This window comes from Glycine soja, chromosome 5, assembly GCF_004193775.1.
Source record: "Glycine soja cultivar W05 chromosome 5, ASM419377v2, whole genome shotgun sequence".
Taxonomy (NCBI): Eukaryota; Viridiplantae; Streptophyta; class Magnoliopsida; order Fabales; family Fabaceae; genus Glycine; species Glycine soja.
In genome coordinates, this window is record NC_041006.1 from 4,926,589 (window position 1) to 4,951,353 (window position 24,765).

The window sequence follows — 24,765 nt, forward strand, 5'->3', positions numbered from 1 at the left end:
CTTGCTACAGGAATTATGTTTTGTCTGCATGGATTTCTCTTTCTCAGTTTAACATTTCATTTACTAGGGCAGACAAATAAATGCTTTTCGCATGTGCTATGCTTTTATTCAACCCATACCATACATGGCAATAATATGATGACATGATGAAGGGAACACTTTATTTGGGGGGACACATTGTAATATGATGGCATAATGAGGGAACACTTTATTTGGGGGGACACATTGTGGATATGGTGGAGGGGCCTCACCAGGAGAAGAAGGGTGGGGAATAACTAGACAAGAATTTGGATGTTAATAAATAGGCATTGCAAAAAGAGTCTTCATATTTTTTTATTTCACTAATCTCTCTATTTTTTAATTTACTATCCCAATTTTTTTTTTTTTAAATTCACTATTTGGGTCCCCAGACAAAAAAAAAAATTAAATATTGACTCTTAGTTTATTTTACGTATCTCACGTTCTCCTTGATTTTGAGAATTAGGAATTTTAGGTACTCTGAAGTTTAGAAATATTGGGTGGATAAAGTTTATTGGGGTTGGGGTAATTGTTCATGAGATAATTGTTAGTTATCTAATTATCGATAATGATAAATTGGAAATAACGTAAATAATTAATTAATTTAGTTACCAATAATAATATTTTCTAAATACATAAATATCTCTTAAACGATTAATTATATGCGGACACATGACCGTCAACGTTTTAAGAGCTGATAATCAGTGTTTAAAATTTTTTTTCCTAAGACTCAGATAATAAATTTTGAAAAAATAAGAGAAGTCTGATAGTAAATTAAAAAAATAAGGGATCGATTTAACGAAATGATAAAAATAGAAGAACACTTTTTATCATTAAGCCTAATAAATATGATGTGATCATGTTTGGAAAATATTATTAGTGAATTTTACAATTAATCATGGTGGAATTTTACTCAACAGGAATTGTCTTTCTCTTTCATGTAGTTAATACTATATTATACTACTAATCAACAACGTAAGAATGTCTAGATGCGCTGACCAAAAAAACAAAAAGAATGTTAGATTTGCGAAAGAAAATCGAGATAAAGAATATTTATGAAAAATAAACTTTACTATTCTTATTCTTATGTTGTCTCTATAAGCAGAGCTGTTAACAAAATTGAAGAGACACCTCTGATGATATTTGCACTTATAAATTAAATTTTTCCATATTACATCAGTACTTTGGTAATGTTTTTTTTAATGTAGAATGGTAACAAGGTTAGAATGTAGAGCTTTATGAATATTACCATAACCATTCATCACTAAGTTGACTCTAGTGGGTTAATACTTTGATAATGTAAATAATTTTATATTGAAAAAAAAATAGTTTTGATGAAGTTTATGAGCCTATTTAGATATAAAATTAGAAAAGCTTTTGAGTGTTTTTTTTACTGGAAAAAGCTTTGTATTTTTTACTGGAAAAAACTTTGTATTTTTAATATAGAAATTTCAAAAGTTTTTCAACTTATATTCAAACAGACCTTTAAGAACATAAATAATTATTATAGATTTATTAAAAATTACTCCTTTGTTTATTTTAACATTTAGTGTTTGCTACTGACCCTCTTGAAGATTTGCATTCTTGTACTAATATTGTGTTTGTGTTTTGTTTGTATGGACGAATGTGCATTTTTTTTTTTCTTTTAGAAAGTTAGTTAACATGTAAGTTGAAAGAATGATATAGAACGGAAAGTGTAGAACTTAGCAGCTTCAGGCCCTGCCTCCAAATTTAAACGCAAGATAATAGTATTAAATAATTAGATTAAAATAAATGAAAAAGAAAGAAAATATAAAAGTAATATATAGAGGTTATATTGGGCTTGTTTCAATTACCCCTTTTGTCAAGTGTCTACTTGAAAGAATTTTCTTTTTGAGAGTTGTTATATCCACTTTTCCTCTTTACTTATTCAGTCTCCTTTAGGGGGAAAAATGCACTCCCTAAGAAGCATTACAAAAAAAATGGAAGATTTAGTTATGACTACAAATAAACTTTCTATATATCTCTTCACAGATCCTTTTGTCATATTCAAAAAAAATTCGAATTATAGATCCTAATTTAGAACTCTATTTGTCAATTTAGAATTAATTCTAATTCTAGTATACAAACCAGTATTAGAGCCCATCCAATGTATGGGCGATTTATTATAAATTATCACGAATGAATTATAATTATTATATGATTCAATTTAAAGAAAAACTAATTTTACATATGATATTTCATATATTACTTTATATTTAAGCTTCTTTATATAAATTACATACAGATTTTCGTTGTTGTGTTAACTTCTTTTACAAAATTAGTGTTTATACTCTAAAAATATAAAATAAGAGTTCAATGTGTAAAACTATCTTGAATAATTGAAGTATTAATACAGAAGTAATATAATTTATTAATTGAAGATCAAAGTTAACCTGATTGTTAAGACTATCTTTCATATTTTGCACTATGAAAATTATATTTATAGTTGACATATTCCTTTCCATAAATTAAATATAAATTTTCTTGCTTGATGTAAACATAAAATTTCATATTTTTTATTGTATATATTTTTATCTTTAAAAAAATGTTCATCTCCATAAATTAAGTGCATATTTTATTACTTGTCTTAAAAATATCATTTTCATATTTTTTTACATAGTTCACTCAGAGAAGAAGAGAAAAGAAAAACTCCTCCTCATAATTTTACATATAAATTTTAGACATTAATCTTACTTATACTTGGTATTTTAAATACAATAAAATATTCAATGAATTAGTTAAGTGAAAAGAAAATAAGTAAAAAATAAATCAAAAAAACATTTAGATTAATCTCATTACTTATATTTTATTAATATTCTTCATATTAAGTAAAACAAAGTATTCAAAAAATTAGGTAAGTTTATATGAGTAAGAAGATAATAAATAAGAAATGCATCATTTGCCTATAATTTGATTTTAGATATTAATTTTATTTTTACTTTCTATGTTAAATAAAATAAAATATTCAATAAATTAGTTAAGTGATAAGATAATAAGCAAGAAAAATAAATTATTTACACAATTCTCATTCATTATATTTTATTCATATTCTCTTAGTTTGTAAATAAATTATTCGTATTCGAAAAATTAGTTAAGCTAAAAAAAGAAAGAAAAAATATTTATATTATAATAATTTCATTGATTTAAATTTCTCTTAGTTTTATAATTAAATGTATAATAATTAGGAAAAAATTTACTCCTCACAAATTAAATTTTTTTATTTAAAAAAAAATCATTTTCTTCTTTTGTATTATATTCTATCTTTGGAAAACAAAATTATTCTCGTATATAAAAGTAATGATATTATTGATTGATTTTAAAAATAATCTTTATATTTTATATTTATTTTTTCATCTTTAGTTAAAAAGTTACTCCCCTTAAATTAAGTATAAATTTTGTTACTTGCTTTTAAAAAAATCATCTTTAGGATAGTATTCGAATTCGATGGATATAATTTTTTATAAGACTTTATTTACCCCTAGTTGAACTCCAAATTGGTGAAAGCCTTTTTCCTCTATGAATTGGAGGATTAAGACCAAAACAAAAAAGTTACCTTAATATTTTATATTTGAATATATAATTTCTATCTTTAGATGAAATATTTCTTCCCGTAAAATTAAGTATAGATTTTCTTACTTGCTTTAAAAATAAATTTCATATTTTTTATTTTATATGTCATTTTATTTTTAAGAAAAATGTTCATCTCCACAAATTAAGTATAGATTTTATTACTTGTCTTCTTAAAAATATCATTTTCATATTGTTTACATAATTTGATGGAAAGAGAAGAGAAAAGAAAAACTCCACCTTATCATTTTACATATAAATTTTAGACATTAATTTTACTCATACTTGATATTTTAAATAAAATACAGTATTTAGTGAATTAGTTAAGTGAAAAAAAAATGAGCAAGAAATAAACCAAAAAAAATTACATTAATCTCATCAGTTATATTTTATTCATATTCTTCCATTAAAAAAATTATTATCCATATTTTTCATATTAAGTAAAACAAATTATTCAAAAAATCAGTTAAAGTAAAAAAAAAGAACTTATATGAGTAAGAAGATAATAAATAGGAAATACATCATTTCTCCATAATTTGATTTTATATATTAATTTTATTTATACTTTTTATGTTAAATAAAATAAGATATTCAATAAATTAGTTAAGTGATAAGATAATAAGCAAGAAAGAAAAAAAATTATTTACAAAGTTCTCATTCATTATATTTTATTCATGTTCTCTACAATAAATAACACAAAGTTTTTGAAAAATTAGTTAAGCTAAAAAAAACATTTATATTATCATAATTTCATTGATTCAAATTTCTTTTAGTTTTGTAATTAAATATATAATAAGGAAAAAAACTACTCCTCACAAATTAAATAGTTTTTTTTGTTTTTTCTAAAAAATTATTTTTGTCTTTTGTATTTTATATATAATTTACATCTTTGGCAACAAAAATTATTCTCGTATATCAAATAATGATATTATTTCTTGCTTTTAAAAATCATCTTTATATTTTTTATCTTTAGTAAAAAAAGTTACTCCCCTTAAATTAAGTATAAATTTTGTTACTTGTTTTTAAAAAATAATCTTTTGGATAATACTTAAGTTGGACGGAAATAATTTTTAATCAGACTCTATTTACCCCAATTGAACTCCATATTAGTCAAGACTTCTTTCCTTCCATGAATTGGAGTATTAAGATCGAAAAAAGTTATCTTAATATTTTATATTTGAATATATAATTTCTATCTTTAGATGAAATATTTTCCCCCATAAATTAAGTATAGATCTTCCTACTTGTTTTAAAAATGAATTTCATATTTTTTATTTTATGCTATTTTTATCTTTAATAAAAATGTTTATCTCCATAAGTTAAATATAGATTTTGTTACTTGTCCTCTTAAAAAAATATCATTTTCATATTGTTTACATGATTTGTCGAGAGAAAAAGAGAAAAGAAAAACTCCACCTCATCATTTTACATATAACATTTAGACTTTAATTTTACTTATACTTTGATATTTTAAATAAAATAAAAGATTCAATGAATTAGTCAAGTGAAAAGACAATAAACAAAAAAAACATTTACATTAATTTCATTAGTTATATTTTATTCATATTCTTCTATAAAAACTAGTTTATTCGTATTCTTCATATTGAGTAAAACAAAGTATTAAAAAAATTAGTTAAGTAAAAAAAGAACTTATACAAGTAAAAAGATAATAAATAAAAAATACATCATTTGTCTATAATTTGATTTTATATATTAATTTTATTTATATGTTAAATAAAATAAAATATTCAATAAATTAATTGAATGATAAGATAATAAGCAAGAAAAAAATTATTTACATAATTCTCATTCATTATATTTTATTCATGTTCTCTATAAAAAATAACATAAAGTATTCAAAATATTAATTAAGAAAAAACATTTATATTATCATAATTTGGTTGATTCAAATTTCTCTTAGTTTTATAATTAAATATATATTAATTAGGAAAAAATTTACTCACACAAATTAAATATATTTTTTATTTTCTTTAAAAAAATATTTTCATCTTTTCCATTTTATATATAATTTTTATTGGTAATTTAGAATTGGTTGTTGTTGTATACAAATTAGGATCATGTATATTATACATCCACATGATCCGCAGCACAGAAAACATCAGGTGAGAGAAAATTACCCCATAAAAGAAAGAAACTCAGAAGCAAAAACTTTCTTCAACTAGCAGCAGTAGTAGCACTACCCATTACAACCCAAGCTTCACAAAAAATGGAGTTTGTTAATAACAGGCGCTAAGAACAATTTCCAAAACCAAAAAATTCCTAAAATTTGTGAAAATGGAATTGAGTTCTGGAATGTCTCTGGACATATATGGAGATAATCAGCATGATGAGCCCTGTCTCGATTTGCATGTTCCTTGTGGTTCTGTTGGTTTACTCGCTCTCCTCGTTGTTCATCGCCACAACCATCACCACCACCGCCAACCTCGTCTACGTTGAGAACCCTACCGACACCGCCTCGCAGAAACTCGAGAGCATGGTCCTCAACATCGTCGTCCTCATCGTCCTCATCACACTCTTGACGTTCCTCCCCGTCCTCCTCTACTACTACAATTGCACTGCCTTCCTCCTCCACTACACGCACTTCTCCGCCTTCTTCGTCGTTGCTGCCATGGGCAGATTCAACGCTTAGCATGCTACTTTCCCCCTGCATATACCATGATTGTAATAAGATTAGAATTCAAGACTTTGTACATATTACTTAAATTCTTCAACTAAATCAATCCTAATAGTTGGAAGTTATGACAACCGACCAATGATGAAAAAGTATAAAGTACATAAATATTAAATCATACTAAGATCAAATATAATAATAATTAGTGATTATATACTGTTAATTAGTGATTATATACTGTTATCGAGATCAAAATAATAATATAAAAGCATATTATTATATACTATTAAGTAATTAATTATTAACAATTTAACATATTATACGAGCATATTAAGAACTCTTACTTTATTTTTTAAAATGTTTTTTTAAACTATTTTTTAATAACAAAGAAACTTTGTTGGAATATTATGGATACCAAACATTCAACATTTGAATCATCATGCTTTCGTCACCTATTTCAAATGTCAACTAGTACAATGGAAATAATTTCAAAAGGCCAGTTTCATGAATTATAAAAAAAAAATTATTCAACCTGGTTTGGGTCACCAAATCCTATCCAAGATCATTGATTTTGATCAAACCTAATTGGATCAAATAGAATTATTTAAGTTTATTTCATGACCGATTTGATAATTAGCTCAAACTGATTTTATCAATAATTTTTGATCGACCGATTAAGATTGATCTCACAACACTGGTTGAAAGAAGTATCCTTTGATTACTTGTTTCCTATAATGAAACTTTATAATTTAATTATTTCTAGGATAACTAAAATTTCTCAATTTCAATTATTTTTGCAGGGAAAAATTATGCTTGAAAATTCATATTGTTTATAATAATATGATATTATCTGAAAAATGATAAATACAAATAATCTCTGAAAATTTTAAAATAATTGTGAAAGGTATTTACCAGCAAGAATACATGAAATAAAACAATTACATGAAAAAATTATACTTTACCATGAAAAAATATAGATATAACTATCAAGTTTTTCTTATAGAACTTTTCTGTTATATAATAAATAAAACTTTAGTTGTACGTGTCAAAATGGCCTATTTATTTATCATTGCAGAATTTCAACTCCCCTAAAATTTGTATAATTTTGGGTTAATTTATTTTTTATTGTAATTATCATTGAAAGCATTTCTTTTATGATAAAAGTGTTCATGTTATGCTTGAGAAAAGTAGTTGAAAGGTTAATTAGAAACTGAAAACATTGTTAATAGTTGAATCCTATCAGTTAGAAATTTTTTTTTTGGTAAACGCTATTAGTTAGTAGTAAAATTGTTAAATTAATTGTTTATTGAATAATAGGTGTTTAATGAAATAATCTATTGAAGTAGTTGATAAATATTAAATAATAAATGCCAAAATATTTATATATATTTTATATAAACTTTAATTTTATTTTATTGATGAAATATATTTTGAGATAATTATATTATTTTAAACTCTTGTAAAATTTTACTAATATATCAATTATTTTAATTTCATCTTTTGGTTTCAAATTTTTTTCCTATGCTTTTTACTGTTATTTTAAAATATAAATATAAATAATTTAAAAAATTACGTTGTGTATGTATATATAGAAATGGTTGCTGTGAATATTAAAAAAAATTAAACAAACTTTTTAACTAATAATTTTTTTCTTAGAAAAAAAGGTTAAAAACTAACTTAAACAACTTGCTAAATCTAACCTATGTGTAATCTCAACAAATTCGAAGAAGAGTTGATATAATTTACTCAAAACATAATTCTTAATTCTTCATTTGATTCACTGTTCCACACTAGGTAGGATTTATATTAGTAAAAGGAGTGGAACCCAGCTAATACTAGGGACTCCAGATACTGGTCACCATTGCGAAAGACAAGAGAAGCATCCAGGTGCAAGAAGACAATAATTTAAGTTTAATTTGACTTCATGTCCAATAAATAAGTTAAAGTTATCTATTCAAAAAAATAATTTTAAAAAATTAAAAATCATTTATGTTGAATTATTTTATGTTATAAATATATCTATTTTTATTTTAAATAAATTAAAAATAACTTATTCAAAATATTTTCAAACATATTGAAATTTTTAGATTTAAACATCAATTTAGTTAATTAAATATTTATGTAATTTTATTTATTGATTTAGTGTCTCTTTAATTTAGAATTTAATGAAATTAATTTTGATAAAAATAATTTGAATATTAAATATAATTAAAATATATCTAAATTAATTTGAATATTTTAATTTTATTGAAATATGTATTTTTTTATTAAAAGGTATGAGTCTAACTTAAACGGAATTAGGCTTATTTTTAGATCACGCTTTTAAAAAAATCTGCCACAAAATTGATATATTAAGTAAATTTTATGTTAAAGAAATATATTAAATTTATTTAAGCTAAATATTGTCAGGATTTGATGTAATTATAGTTATAGTCTCAAGGCTTGATGACTTGTTTTATCATTCAATTATAATTTTTTTGCAAATTTTGTTACATATTTTTTTATATATTTTATCATCATATTTTTTAAATTTTTTGCATATTTTATTATTTTTTCACATAATTTACTATTTTGTTGGTAATAATTTGATGTTGTTTTACAAATTATTGATAAAACAACGTGATTCTACGGGTGGCACGCCAACACTCTTAAACGATAGATAAAATGTGAAAAAAATTGAAATAAAAAAAATTTGAAAAATAATTAACTGATAAAATTCAAAGAACAATAATAATTAAGTGATAAAATATGTAATTGAATCTAATTTTAAAATTACAGTTCAAGTAGCCAAGAACAAAAACATTGCAATTTTTTATTTTTTTTGGTTTTTGAAGAAAAATAAAATATTAGTACAATTTGATGTAACAGAATGGGAAAAATGAGCGAGCAGGCGCCGAAATTGCAGAGTGGTCTCGTCGACAGGATCTGGCTGCCCGAGTTATATAATCTTTAATCTAATCCTAAATATCTCAACATAATGTATTAATGCCACCCCAGAAGTAGCACACCATAGACAAAACACTAATCAAATTCCCCGTCTTCTTTCCCTTCCAAATTTCAAACACCCATACATACATTGGTCCTATAATATAAAAACCATAACAAATTCAAAATTTGGATCCTTACTCACTTGTCTCACACACACATTGTGTTTGCAGGTCCCGGCGCAATAAAAAAACATATACTGAAATTGAAAAATAATTATTAAAAAAAAGGCTCAAAAAGCTGCAAGGCTCTGTGCTTTGTCTCCTTCTGGCACCTTCCAAGTAAAGAATGGTACCTTCCTCTTCACCACGCACTAATTAAATATCTTCCTTTTTAAAATACATAAATAATAATTAAAACCGTGATTTGTTTTAAGTTAAAGCCCCTCAAAACAAAGCCCTGCTCAGTCTCACTCACATTGCACTCACTCCACCTACTAAGCGACGTCGTTGGGAGGCGTAATAATGTCGATGACGATGGTTATGGAGGAAGATGAAGAAGACGTAGAAATAGAGCACGTGTTTATTGCTCATGAAATTGACCTCGATTACGAGTTCGACGCTGCAAGGTTCTTCGATTTCACTCGCCCGGAGACTCCCTCGGAAGCTCACGAAGCCCAACTCTGGTTTCAAAATGCCGCTGGTTACCCTCCTTCGCGTTAGTCTTCTTCTCTCTCTAACGCATTTCTGCGAAGCATTTCGTTTTTTTCATTTATCGTTCTGCGAAACAGTGTTTCTGCTGAAATTTCACATTTCTTTGGTTCAGCTTTTGTGAGAAGGCTGCTAGTGGCGAGAGAGGATTTGTTCTTGGAAGATGTTAGCGATTCGCCCAAGTCCGAACACGTGGAATGCGCGAGTAATGTTGTGGATGATGAAAAATCTAGTGTTCCGTTAGGGATTGGATTTTCGGACACGGCTTTTGAGAATTGTGGTATGGCTCAACAAGTTTACTTTGTAGAATGCCGTTTACTAGTTCTGTTGAGTTTTCTCCGTCTTCATGCAACTCACGTTCTCACTGAAAGTACACTAAAACGACGTTGCAATCAACTCGCCGGCTTATATTTGTATATTCTATTTGTCTTGCCAGCGCTTCATTCTTTGTTGAATTCTTGATTTTTTATTATTTACACCTTAGGTGATCGATTGTTCTGTAATTAGTTGTTATAGTGCTAGCTTGTTTACTAACTACTATAGCTTAAACATTGGGGAAATAAAATTTATCTTTCTGCAGCTCTCTCACCAAACTAGCAAAAATAAATTTTTTGTTTCTCTAAAATAAACTGAACCAAACACTATAAAATTTATGACTTTATGTATTGTTTTTGTTAATGTTAAGAAAATGGATGGAAATTTGGAACCATTTTTCTGGCCCTGAGATGTTCTGTATGTACATCTGCCCCTGTAGGGTCCCTCTGTTGCTAATCATGTAGAGCTTGAATAATTGTTTGGGCTGTACATTGAGATGTTTCCATTTTTAACTGCTAGTTGAAGTTTTTTTAACGAAAAGTTATGGCTCTTGATTGTGGACATGTTTTCGCCACCTGCTACTTAGCAGAGAGCATAACTGTACACCAGGCTTGGATTTGTACAAGTCTTAGCGTAATTTTTAAATTATCATACTCTCGTTGAGGACCTTCTCAAATAACTGCAAGTACATATTTCTATTCCTCTGGAAGCAATAAGCTAAAAACTTTGTTATGTAATGGGCTTATATTGTAATACAGTTGTCATGTATCCTAGCTTTCTATGCTAAATACATACTCTTGGCTTGTTGGTGATGTCTTCTTCTCTGTAATTGTTAGGTCCAAAAACACTTGGTGAAAATATCTCTGGCTTGTTGGCTGGAATTCAACAAAATGATGGTACAAGGTCCCTACAAGTACCTACAGGTAACAATCTGATACCAATACCATGATCCAGATGCTAATATGAGGACTGTAAATTTGTATAGTGGCTTAGCATCTTATAATCCTTGTGTGAATCAAAGTAGTATCAACTGATTAGTTTCATGACTGCAATTTTGGCATCATCAATTTAGAATGAGGTGCTCATAATATTGTTTGATATGTAATCCATATTTATGTTGCAATTGTCTCTTGTGCTATGGTAATTCCTGGTATGACCTGTCGTTTCATTGTTTCCAAGGATTAACTCTTCCAAAGCTTAAGGTGGAGACAATGTATGATCCCACTTTACCTTTTGCTGATATTTGATTTTATTATGATGAATGATGGTGGAAGGGATCAAATTCCTGTTGTCATTTAGGTTCTAATACTATGCCAATAACTTACTCTCCCAAAAGCTTAAGCTGTTAGGTGGAAGTACTTGAGTTTATATGTTTAACGCATGACATTATTTTTTACTCTGTTTCTGTTATTTATGACATTATGATTTTGTGATTCTCTCTCATTTTCTCTATCTATCTGCCTTTATCCTTTTTCCCTCTGCCTCAACTTGTTTATTCTATTTCTGCTTGACATGTATTTTGTTTTTTTCTAGGACTTACCTTTGGCAGTAAGACAATCAGCAACAATTTGAATTCTAAGGCTAAGTCTGCTGTACCAAAGAGTTCAACACTAATGAAACCTACTGCTAGTCAATTGGCCAAGCAAAATCGCCCTTCTAAAAACATCGGTTCAAGGTGATGATTAATTAGAATAATTTTTTTGTTTTTAGTAGTTAAAGAGACATGGTTTTTTTCTTGGGTGGGAGAAGTAGAATGACAATATGAATTGCCATTTATTTTGAATTGTAACATTTTATTGCACTATACTACATTATCTCTGTTTGCTCAAAGGGGTGCATTAAAGTGCTCGCTAACTTGGATGGGCATTTTATTCATTAAGTCATATTCTTTTAATAAGTACAGCTATTGGAGTATTATTACTGTATATCTTTGATTTTTTTTTTTTCTGGTTCTGGGGAAAACCCATATAACCTTATATTTGCAACTCTTCCATTCTCAGATTTCAGAAGCTACTAACTCGGAATGAACATAATTTATCTATCTCTTCTGGGGTAGAAAGTCAAGCTGCCAAGCGGCAAAAATTAGAGGGCGGTCTCTTGTGTAAGGTCTGCAAGTTGTTCTAGTCTTTCTTCTCTCTCTGATTTACAATACTGAACTTGAAGAAACTGCCTTCATATTTGGCTTCTTGAAGTATATACCAGAAATTGATCTTAAAGTTGACTATGTAATGGTGTGAAATTTTATGCAGTTCCTAGTAAGTTACAAATGATGCATCTTATGAAAATTTTCCTACAATCATTACATTTGTGCGTATCAGAATTGCTCTAAGGAACTTATGAGTGCTTAGTTGATATTTTTCATGGGTAACAGTAAAATACATTTAGGGTGTGTTTGAGAGTTGGGTTTTGGAGGGAAAGGAAAGGGAGGGCAAGTTTTTCATTTCTAATAAATATTTTCTAAACAAAATGATAGGTTACCATAAACTTAATGCCATAATCTTTTGTTTATTTTTACATACATTACATAACTTTCTTAATTTAAAATTAAATTTTTTGTCCTCCCTTGCCTTTCCCTGCCAAAATGTTACTCCCAAATGTACCCTTAGTCTTCAATGTTTGGGTGGTAGTGTGGAAGTACTTGAAACATGGACCAGGAATTCAAATGGAACTTGAGTAATGTTGACATCACATTTATTGTAGACAGGGCATTTGAAATGCTTACTATATTGTCTCTTTGACAGGTTTCTGATGTGAAGCAGCAAACCAATTTTTTCCACAAGGCACCAATGATGGTATGAATCCTAATGCAGAATTGTTGAATCTTCCCTTGGTTAATGTAGATTATACAAAAATTGTCAAGTATCCTCTTCATATGAATTGCACGGTACTCATATTTTTGTCCTTCATATGTTATTCCTTATTTGATTTTGCAGAAAGAAGTAATAACATTCATTTTATTTTGATACTGTTGTTGAGTGGGATTTGTTAATGGTTAAGGGTATCCTCTATTAAGTGCCTAAACTGCAATTGGGAAGGGCAAGAGCGTTTCATATCTTTAAGGAATATGATCTTGTTTCTTGAGGTGGTAGAAAAGAGGTTCACATGATATACTCTATACATTTGTCTGTTCTTGCAGGCTGTCGCTGTTGAGCAAAACTCTGCATGTTCGAAGCTGAAGCTTACTAATCCAAGGGAGCCTGACCTTAGAACAGCACGTAGAGGACAAAGGATAAGGTTTGTGATCATGGATGTGTAATGTTCACTGAAATTTTGATGATGAATTCTCTTCTTAAGAGTTAAGATAATAGACATTGAGAAATACATGTGCTTAACAGACCCAAAAATGTTAGAGAGGCAGAGCATGTGACAGTTCCGGCTCCCAGATTCAAAGCTCGCCCATTAAATAGGAAGGTTAGTTCTTGCTGTAGATATAATTACTTTTGCTTGGTTAATTTGGTGCATTGTTGCCATTGTCTCCTCTAAATTATGTTCACAATCTAGATTCTTGAGGCTCCTTCATTGCTACCTCACAAAAGGAGCACTCCAAGATTGCCTGAATTTCAAGTAAGTCTGAATTCTGATACAGTATTTAGTTTCTTCATTCATCCATATTTATCACCATCCTATGATTATAAAGGAAAAGAACTGAACAATTAATTAGGATTCTTTTTATTTCTGTTATATATCTTTAAGTTCAGGTTTTCTGTAATCACTTCTCAGGAATTTCACTTGAAGACTTTGGAGAGGGCAATGCAACACACATCTGCTATGTCATCTTCACTTCACTATGATGATTCTGATAAGGTTAATTTAACTTTTTGTTCATACAATTTTAAATATTAAATATTAACATTGGTTATGTATGTTATGATTGATTTGCTTTTTCTTGTTTTACTTTCTTGTTACACAATAGATATGATTAGTATTTCTGAGACCAAAGTTATCTGGTTGCAGGGTTGGGACAAGCATACTACTGTTTCTGCTTTAGAAAATAGAATCAAGGATTTAAGAAGGTAATCACTAATAAATGTGGTGATAGTCATAAATGTCCCTTCAAACTATGGCTGTTCATTAAACAATGGCATTAACTACAAAATACTGTCTCTGTCCATAGACCTGCTGCTGCTGCTGCTGCACCAACTGATGATGGATTGGGTTTTACTCATATTTTTAAAGCTCAGTCTCTTAATAAGAAGGTAATGAGACAGCAATGATAAATTTCGATAAGAAACATGGTAATAACTTGTTAGCAAAGAATAAAATATGAACCTGAATTATATTTTCTGGCTGTGGATGAGAGACAATTTTAAAATTTTTCTGATTGAAATAGTTTATACAATCTTTATGCCTCAACGAAAACATAACAAAACTTGCACAGACTGTAGTGTTCTTATACCATGAAACATAAGCATTTATCTCCTTCATACTAGTTAGTATAGTAGTATAAGATTCACTCATAGATATATCATTATAAAGCTGATTTATTGTTAAAAGGTATTCATATTCAAGACAGATCTACATGACAATAGCATTATTTCAGATAGTGTCAAGAAAACTTTCCTGTAGAACTCAATATTGTACACAATCCTAAAGGCAATATCTGTAAAAATATTGAATGAAATATAATGTATTATGAGGTAACTCTATTTAGTGCATCTTATTTTCTTTTCTTTATTATAGAGGAACTGTTATTCTGTATGAGAGTAATGTGACTTCTGGAAGATATCCTAGAGAATTCTGAAGTTCAGATTCTTTTGTTCCCCTTGTTTGCAATTTTATTTAATTTTGTCTTTCCTTCCAAAAATGTCTGGCTACAGATACTTCCAAGTAAAGGAAATGGTGGTGTTTTCCATAACAGCAAACATGAAACAACAGTCCCAATGGTAAGCCATAGTGTTTCATTGATTTTCTCTTCCCATGATTTTTTTCTGGGTAGAAAATTTTATTGATTGTGTACATTGCTTCAATTCATATAGGAATCTGATTTGCAGACTGAAAAGGAGGTTCAGCATGACCCCCCAATTGAACTCTTCAGCAAGGTGAATTAATGCTTCTTTCGTTTTTAATTGATATTTTGGGCTACCTTTTTGGCTTGATGCACTTTCTCGAGTTAACTCTTGAACCTTGCAGGGAAATTTAAGTGCTTTTTTTTTTTTTTTGCATTGTAACTTTGCCACTTGAAATTTCTATTGGTATTGTTACTTACCATAAAGATATTTTTTAACGATTCTCAATCTTTAAACTTTCTCAAAATGTTAGTTGTCTCTGACATCTGAAGGCCAGCCAAACAATGGATCTCATTTCAAACTGCCTCAGCATTCTGGGATGTGTAGAAAGGTTTAACCCTCTATGTTCCTTTTTTTTTTCCAGTAAATTATCCTCTATAATTTTGAGTTACACGTAATGATGTTGGATTATTTTTCCTCTTGGCATTGTATTGAGTTCTTTGTTTCTTGGTGCAAGGACTCAAAAGAAAATATATTAAATTCTTTTTGTCCGGACCAAGAGGTAATAATATATTTAAGTATAACAGTGTCTGAAGAACATGACTTCTGTTGAGCCTTTGCTTTTCATATAACTTCTTTTAATTAAATATTTTAAAGTTACAGTATTTCTATCTTTTAGTGATTCATCATAAATGCTAAATTTCATCATCTAGCTGACACATGATGCAGGAGAAGGCTTTTATGTTAAGGGCAAACCAAACTTCTCGAGGGAATGGCAGTTGCATCAGTTTGATGGGTGCAAGGAGGTATGCGCAGTTGACACTACTCTTCATGTTTAATACGATTGTTAACTCACACCCAGAAACAAAAATCAATTGCTTATGTATTCAACATTCTAACTGAAATGATCCAGGAGCTGGGGAATTCGGTGACAAAAAAACGAGGGAAAATGTGCAACCTGCTTAGTTATGGACATCAGACTTGAATTTTTGCTGCTGCTGACATGAAGATTGACGGTACATAGTTGAATCAGACAGTCTCCTAACAACTCTATGCGGATGATAGATGTATATTTTTTACTGTACACAGAATCTTACATTTTTTTTTTCTTGTGTTTAGTAAAGAGGGGAAGGAGAGAAATAAAGAAGAAATAGGATGGATCCCAAGTGGGTCTCACACTTTCTATACTCTTGTAATTCAAATATTTCTCATCTATTTTCATCCTCTCAACCAAACACATTATTAGAGATGAACAAGTCCTAGGTGCACAGCTGTATCTTCTATTAACTTACCCTGATAATTCAAAAAAATATATCATTTAAGGCGAGTGTTGTGTTGTCTTAAGCTTATGCAAGTTTCGTTCGCTTTTCATAGCATTAACACATAATTTATTTACTCCTACTTTCAGGAATGGTGGGCCTTGTCTTAACCTTTGGTATAAATCGACTGTTCTATTAAAGCTTCATTTCTTCATAGTACAAAACTTGGGACATTGTGTATTGATCCCTTCTCATATCTCACAGTTTGGGAAGCTATCTACTGCCTTAACCTTAACCGAGTTTGGTCGTAATTCAACCTCAACGCTCATTGCTTCCCTTCTGATCTAATCTGTGTAAAAGGCAAGCCCAAGTTGGATGACCAGATGTTTGTTGGTCATCTATTCCGTAAGAAGGCCCACGATTTCACATCAATTAATTAGACAATCCCTAATTAGACTTTAAAAAAAAATGCAAGTTACTTAAAAAATGACATTTTCAAAAAAAAATGTGGCATATTAAGAGACATCTTCAATCTTGATTGAACATTTAAATTTAATATATTGGGATTGATCAACAGGAATGAATTTTAAAAATTGAAGAGGAAGTTATATAAATAGAATTTGTAATTGAAGACACTTTTGTGTCTATTAATTTGATATAATTTGTGAAAATTCAAATTGAGATAAATTAAATTTAAGTAATAAAATAGATAAAAATGAACGCATGATGTAAGAAAAGTAACAGTTCAAATTTAATATACTAGGTTTGACGTGCCTCGGCGGTAGGAGATACATTCCAAGAGGTTAGTCAAGACCAAATTATCGACAACGTTGCATTGCATGGAGTGCGAGGAATTCTAGGATGTTTTTTAACCCTATATTTTCTATTCATACCTTAATTTTGTTGTAATTTATTTTATATTTTTATCGAAAAATATGACTGCTCATCTTTAATAAAAATTTTCTCTCTGCCACACACTACCGCTCTCACTCACTCAAAAGGGGTACAAAACAAAAGCCCGGATTTTTATTCGAGTGTTCCAAAGATGGTAAACGCGTTTCATTTAATCCAAATGACAGGCACTATACTCCAGAGTTTCGGTGAGAAATTGTTTTAATGCTTTTGGCTGAATGATTTGTTGGAAGTTTAATGTCACTGAATCCACCTCTGGCCGGACTAAGTTTTTTGACTTTGTCATACTAACACTATAAACAAGATTGATAAACTTCAGTTCAGGCACTATACTCCTAAGTCGTAAGGGATTAGAAACAGATATGATTATGGTTAGACAGAAAGTCCTAATTGAAGATTATGAAGAGTATAATGCTGGTATCCATTTTTAACATGTATGAAGAGTTGAAGACTTACACTTGTTCAATTATTTCTTTAAATATACTCCCAAGTTTTTTCTCTTCTCGTAATGACTATGGATTAGAACTAAGGCGAGTATGAATACTGAAGAGTGATCATTGTTTAATTATTCGTTTCATTGCATTTGATTTTGATAAATTGATTGTCGGTCACTAAGTTGTAAATTCGTAAGCAAATGAATTTCTATATTAAACATTTTATATTCTACGGCTCAACACGGCTCAAATGATTCCGAAAATATAGTATCGATCTGAACCAAAATCCAATCTCTTTAAAACATCCTCTTTTTTTTTTTTTTTAATGTTTTACCCTTATAAAAGGGGAATTTTAAATGAAAAAGGAGTGCTGCTATGTCCAACAAATACACGAATTGAATTTGATCACATGGTCCTTATTAATTTAATCTTTAGGTAAGAAGTCACATGCTGTTTTAGCGTAAACAAAATCGTGACATTATTACACACCTAACATAGACCAAGTACACAAGTCAAGTCCATATAATAGTCCTAAAACAATTTATGAATGATAATTTATTAAGCTGCATAGATTGTGCCATTAGCAACTTCCAAATGACCCAAGCAAATACTTAAATAGCAATTTGACCGGCTTCAAACAAGGACATCTCCCTAGCCCTTTGACAAGAATGGAAATTTAACAAACCAAGTATCTTAAATATCTATATTCAGAAAGACACAATGCAACTTTCAACTAGCTTGACGAAGATAGCATAACAGCAACCAATTTCCGAGATTAGGCCAAATGGATGCAAGGAATGCCATTTTTCAATGTTTTGAATGGTGGGTGTTGTTGAACTGTAACCACCTTGAAACTTAAAACCATAGTTTAGGACACAAGTGACTGGTGGTGAGTGTGAAACATGACAGTCTTTGCAGAGATGCCACTGTTCACTTAATTTAGCAGCCAAGATACCCTTTGACCTAGCAAGGCAAGCAAAACATAAACTTGCACAATCGGGTACAAATTTAGGCAGGGAAGAGGCATTGTTACTGACTTCCTGTATCTCTTTGAATGGATATTGTGCATTAGATAGCATGAGACCATAGAGAACTAGATTTATTGAAATTTTGGTGCTATGAGACCATAGTGAAAATTTATTGAAATATCTTGATTGTCACAACATATTTGAAAGGAATGAATATGGAAAAAAAAAATTATTCATAGGAACCGAAGACAATTTCAAGAGGTTTACAATAACTCATGTATTTTGCTCAACCAACTGAACTAGACCCCATGGACATTTTAAGCTCATTTAGTTGTGGTGACAAGTCTTAATATCATTCCCATATGAATGAATATGGGAATAAACATTGAGACTTGTCACCATAGCTAAATTAAGCATAAAATGATACTATTATGGTAACATACCTAGATATTAATATACACCATAAGAAAGCCAAGAAATATAGTTCCCAATATCAACTCAATTGATAGTTTGATACTAACTCATACATTTGGAACCAAGCAATGCACAATTTAATTTAATTGTAGAAAATGAATTCTACTTAATAATGGTTCTATAAGAAGAGAAACAAAATCCAGCTCAGGTGTAACAAGTTTTGTGCTGAAAGCATGAAATAATTTTCACTAAACTTGGCTAAGTCCATCAAGTTTCTGTAGATACTAATACATTCAGAACAAGTGGCCTTGAAATGTAAACTTCCAAAAGTATCTTAAACTGATCATTCGTGACTTGCAAAATTTTGATCAATACTCGCAAGTCTGAATATTAACTAAGCTATTTACTAAGACTGATTTCAGGGTACTCCTTCCTGCTTCACAATTATTTTAAAAGTAAATATAGTAGCCACTGCATAAGTGAAATGACTATATATATGTGATGTTGGAAGCTTGAGTTTAGTGATAATTTCAATGAAATTCAAAGCAATACAAAAGAAAGTAAAATACCTTAATACAGACAAATAAACACAATCAAATCCCATGTTTGAATTCTTAATATTACTCCATCAGTGAATTATTATGAAGCAGTTTGATTGAGGAGTTCAGCCCTAGATACAATCAATTAGCTCGAACCTCACAAACGAATCAAAATTAAAGCTAACAAAACACCGAATGACAAAAAAGCCAAAAAAAAATGGATGATGATGTGATCAACAAAATGCAGGGAGGGAGAATTTTCCTCCCTAGCCAAATACACATAAGGTTTTTCGTTCTTTGAACGTTTTTATGTATGTTGCCAAAGGGCATAGAGCGTTTCATATATAAGCTTACACAACGGCCAACAGAAACCCAACAACAACACCAAGTAATAATAATCCCTCCCACTCCCACCCCATTTTCTGCTTCTCCTTCCTTCCTTCCTATACAGTCCAATTGCTGTAATTAATTCGACCCAATTCCACGGAAATATAATGATAAAATTAAATCAAACTAAATTGTGCAATATCAATAAAAACAAAGAAAGAAAGAAAAATACCCGAAGAATAAGGTGTTATGATAAAAGCCAAAAAAGAAACCAAAACGGCGTGCGTGCGAATGAATCAATGAGTCGTAACTTTGGACCTCTTCTTGGCCTCACTGTAAAGCACCACCCCCATTATGGTGATTCCGAACCCGGCCATTCCCATAACCGTCACCGGATTCCTGAAGATCAAAACCGAAACCACCGCCGCCACCGCCGCCTTGGCATTCCCCAACACCTGCAGCGTCAAAGCACTCGTGTGCTTCGTCACCAAGAAATTCGTCAAGTTCACCAAATAAGCCACGGTGGCATTCCCAAGCAGCAAGAACACAATAAAGGGGTCACCTTTCGCCTTCTCAATAGTCAAAGCCAGCACATTTCCTTCAATGTAGAGCGTGAACGGCAACAAAATCATCGCCGCCAAGGGTGCCATGTAGAGAAGCAAGTTCATGGAGTGAAGCTTCTCCGCTTCAGAAGTCAACAAAATCCCCTGAACCACAGACTTCAAAGCGCGACCAGCGGTGGAACCGACACAGACCAGAAACCCAAACAAATGAAAAAGGGGTTCACTGTTGCTCGCCACGACGATACCGAACACCACCGGCAACAGGGCGAGGTAAACCTCCCCAGTCTCCTTCTTGCATGTGATCAAAAACGCAAAAATCGCGGTGAAGAACGGGGTCGTTGCGCCGATGGCCTGGTTGAAGGAGACGGGGAGGTAGCGGAGGGAGGTGTTGCCGCAGACGACGGAGAAGCAGAAGATGGCGCTGAGAGCGAAGATCTTGAGGAACTGCTTCTTGGAGTGGATGTGCTGGAGAGGAACGAGTTCAAGGAAGTTGATGGAGGCGTAGGAATAAGCGGCGCATGATAGCATGTGGAGCATTGTGAGGAAGATAGGGAAGCGGTAGCCGTAGAAGCTGAGGAGGTACTTGTTTAAGAGAAGAACTCCGATGTTCGAGAGGTACCAAGATGAAATGATGAGAGCAGTTAACAGGGTCGGGGAGAGGTTGTTAGGGTTCGATCCGAAGCTGTTGCGGAGCTCCCCCGGGGGTGTGGGGGGAATGTCCAGTACTTGGTCCGTCGTGCTGGTGTCCAGCCGAGGGTTGCTCATTCGCCGCGTCGTCCATGTCTGCGCCTCCACCATCGCCGCGCCGCCAAATGGGAAATAGTACGATGATGTTTTGTTTTTTAGGTTTGGGGTGATGGTGCCAGATCTGAAGTGGAGTTGGGGATGGTGGTGTTAGGGAGAGTGATAAGAGCTGCTGGGAAGGAAGAAATGGGGGGAATAATTATAGATCGTACGGTGGCTGATCAGATTTGCTAGGGGTGGGGGGATTTGGGGCCGTTGGATGGACAAATAAGAATGATAATAAAAGAAGAGGCTTTGGGTGGACCACACCTTGTTTGGCTTTGGGAAAGATGGATGGATGGATGGCGTTTGAGAATCACTTCTGCACATGTTCAGGTTGTGTGTCGGTGTGGTGTTGAGTGGGATACTTGTAGGATTGGATTGGGGATAAGAATAAGAATAACATCATCTTTTCTTTTCTTTTTTTTTCTTCTCAAATTCTCTATTCATTGTTAGAATTTTTATTTACCTTTTCCTTTCTTAGCTATGAGGTGTCTCTTCACTTTCTAGTTAGAAATTAATTTCATTTATGATATGTTAATCAAATAAATTTTGTACGTGAAAAAAATTAAAAATAATTTTTTTTATTATATAAACAATTAGTAGTCTTATGGTTTTTTATTTTTATTTTTTTTAACGGCTTGAAATAAATTACTATTAAAACACCTCCGTAGCACTATAAGCAAGACCTTTGACTGCTGCTCTAAATCTTAGGACTCTTTCTCACAGAATATAATGTGATTTTGTTTGATTCCATGGGTTCACTGAAAATCCGGGGTCTAAAGTAGAGTTTAGAATTTCTAATTAAATCACTTCTTTTAAGGATCGAGTGTAAAATATACAGTAGTACTTAGTTATTATAGTACTATTTTATTTTCTTAAAAATAATATACTCACCGTCAATTGTCGTTTAATAGTTTTATAATTAATTATTACAAAAGATATTTTCAACTATTAAAATAGAAAATAATTATTCTTATCTTACTTATTAATGATTTAATATTTAAAATAATAAAAAATAATATTCTCCGAAAAAGAATGTGCAATTTTTTTCTTTAATTATATACGTCACATTTTTATTCTCATGTCACTATCTTTAAAATATTAAAACATTTCTTTTCTTATTTGTAAATATTAAAACATTTCTTACGTGATACACTTAGTATATTCTGTCATTCGGTTGCTTAAGATCGAGTCTGTGGAGAATTAATTAATTAATTAATTAATAATTAACTAATTCGGATGCCATCTTGTTTAGTCAATGTAAAATTCCTTGTAAGCCGTGCATTGCTGAGAGTGAAATGCTAATGCTGCATCGTGACAATTAAAGAACAACCTGAAGAATAATCGGATCTTTGATTTAAGCGAATTATATACAACTTTTGATCGATTATATGAATGCATTAAATTTATTGTTAGCTCATTATTTAGATAAAATATATTTGGGTCTTTTGTTTTTAATGAAATTTTCTTTGATCTTTTATTTTTTTTAAATATTTATTTTGAATTTTTATCTCTTAAATTTAGGATAATGTTATATTTCAAAATAGTGATTATTTTTAATTTGGGATACAATTTTTAACTATTTTTTTATTGATTTAACACGTGAAATCTATCCTATTAAATTAACTTACATGGAAAGCTAGAATCATAATTGATGTTCAAACCAAAAACAAATTATAAATATAGTAAAAGTTACATGAGAAAATAGTATCATGAACAATTAAAAAAAATTGATATTAGATTTTTTTTTAGTTTTTCCTATTGCTTACTCACTTTCCACATAATTTTAATTGTGTTTGTGGTCCATTTTTGGTGTATAAAATGTTATAGCATGGATTGTGATGTATAGGTATGGTGATTTATGAGTATGAACAATCAGATGTAGTTAAAAGTTATTGAAACGGAGGATCTAACCTATAAGATGACAAGAATAAGTTTGAGTGGTATTATAATTGTGAGTGACCCAATCTATGAAAGATTGGAATTGACTCACTTATAAATTTAGGACCAAGATGTAACAATGACATCTTTGGAATCATTGTGGGCATGAAGAGTATGAGACATTTATAGTAATATTTTGAGAGTTTATTGTGGTGAATTATATATGCATCATATATGGTGGAAGTTATAACAAGTTTAATCTAGACTTTGAGGGTTTTTAAAATCTGGTGTGGAAGTTCCAACAAGTCATGTTGATCCCATGAGTCAAAATTTACTTGAAAAATCAAATAATCTTAACGAGTCACTAGTAAGTATCGTATTAGGTAGAGTGGTATATATCAAGGTCATCGATGTTGATGACACTCCTTATGAATAGACATGTGCTACTTAAATTGCTACTTTTGGTCTTGTATATAAGAAATAAATAGTAATATTTTTTTCTTCTAATTATAAGAAACATAGAATTACTTTATTGTTAAATTTTCTTTTTACCCCTAATTAGTTGTGAGGTTTATTAATGATATTAACTCATTTCCCATGAAAGTGAGTGCATTGAAATGTCAACAAAAAAAAAATATATACATTGGTTGAAGAAATATTTCTTGAAAATAATTACCTCTTACACCATTTAATGTTATGGGTAGTCTTGAAATAAAATAAAATTTTATGAGTAATTAACCAATCTAACTATTTTTTGTTTTGTTTTGATGAATTAGATAATTGTTTGTTCATAATATAAAGTTGCTACCACATGACATGTGAAGCATAGTCAAGAGGAAATTGCATCACATGTTGAGTGAGTGATTTTATTAATGAATTGTATGAGCTATATGTGATTCACGTATGAAAACCTATGATTATGTGTATTTTATTTATTGCCCGTGCTATGTTTTTATATATGTTGGTGCGAGAATGATTCTCACTTCCTTTTATTGGTGCGTTAGTTATGTGTTTGGATCGATTGTCATTTGTAGGTGAAGATCATATCGGTATTGAGTATGATGTCAAAGAAAAAACTTAATCTCATGCGTTTTAGTTTATATTTTGAGTCGTGGGTGTTCTGATAATTGTGACAACATGATATGTTTATATACTTATGTTTCTTTATCTGTTACATTAGATATTTACGATGTATGACCTTATGGTTATACTAAAATAAACTTACAAAAACTAAGAATATTTAATACCCAAAACACTTTCTCACGACTCAAGTCCTCTAAGGAAGCAAGTTAAGTAATCGTTGTTGGTTTAATTTTTTGAGAGTAAAATTCTAATTCAAAATAAATCACGAAGTTCATTTTTAAACTATTATTTTTTTATCAGATGATTCAACTCGGTTGGATTGAACAAAATGTGCGTAAATTGATGTAAAGTTTCTAGTATTTATGTTTCATTTCTACATATAAAAAAGTATTAAAGAGCATGGTTGGTTTATTCCCTTATTTTGTGCTATTCATGTCTTATGAAACCAAATTTATTTTACTCTTA

The 24,765-nt window shown here is 30.2% G+C and overlaps 2 protein-coding genes across 5 annotated transcripts; one reads left to right on the forward strand and one right to left on the reverse strand.

Moving 5' to 3' along the window:
• The first annotated feature begins 9,587 nt into the window (after window positions 1-9,587).
• LOC114412121 (protein TPX2-like) lies at window positions 9,588-16,788 on the forward strand. 4 transcript variants are annotated; one of them, XR_003666588.1, is made up of 19 exons: window positions 9,588-9,880; window positions 9,989-10,153; window positions 11,025-11,111; window positions 11,722-11,863; window positions 12,189-12,294; window positions 12,930-12,980; window positions 13,325-13,422; window positions 13,524-13,599; window positions 13,690-13,752; window positions 13,909-13,992; window positions 14,143-14,201; window positions 14,303-14,384; window positions 15,006-15,071; window positions 15,165-15,227; window positions 15,448-15,525; window positions 15,864-15,940; window positions 16,048-16,201; window positions 16,543-16,569; window positions 16,658-16,788. XR_003666588.1 is itself a non-coding variant. In XM_028375912.1 (17 exons), exons 1-17 carry the CDS (start codon window positions 9,688-9,690, stop codon window positions 16,064-16,066), a joined length of 1,509 nt encoding a protein of 502 aa, XP_028231713.1. In that variant the 5' UTR covers window positions 9,588-9,687; the 3' UTR covers window positions 16,067-16,461. The 4 variants fall into 4 exon arrangements, 1 of the variants encoding a protein (XP_028231713.1); XR_003666587.1 differs by having other exon boundaries at window positions 16,543-16,788; XR_003666589.1 differs by lacking the exons at window positions 16,543-16,569; window positions 16,658-16,788 and adding an exon at window positions 16,254-16,461 and having other exon boundaries at window positions 16,048-16,150.
• A 3,068-nt stretch (window positions 16,789-19,856) lies between these two features.
• LOC114412122 (probable sugar phosphate/phosphate translocator At1g12500) lies at window positions 19,857-21,679 on the reverse strand. The gene is made up of 2 exons (XM_028375913.1): window positions 20,220-21,679; window positions 19,857-20,103 (listed from the first exon to the last, which is right to left on the reverse strand). Exon 1 carries the CDS (start codon window positions 21,346-21,348, stop codon window positions 20,284-20,286), a length of 1,065 nt encoding a protein of 354 aa, XP_028231714.1. The 5' UTR covers window positions 21,349-21,679; the 3' UTR covers window positions 19,857-20,103; window positions 20,220-20,283.
• Window positions 21,680-24,765: the final 3,086 nt, after the last annotated feature.

Coding starts and splice junctions, on each gene's coding strand:
- LOC114412122 (XM_028375913.1), bottom strand. CDS start 21,348: ATGGTGGAGGCGCAGACATGGACGACGCGGCGAATGAGCAACCCTCGG.
- LOC114412121 (XM_028375912.1), top strand. CDS start 9,688: ATGTCGATGACGATGGTTATGGAGGAAGATGAAGAAGACGTAGAAATA. Junction 12,981..13,324: donor TCCACAAGGCACCAATGATG/GTATGAATCCTA, acceptor CTGTTCTTGCAG/GCTGTCGCTGTTGAGCAAAA. Junction 15,228..15,447: donor CAATTGAACTCTTCAGCAAG/GTGAATTAATGC, acceptor TCAAAATGTTAG/TTGTCTCTGACATCTGAAGG.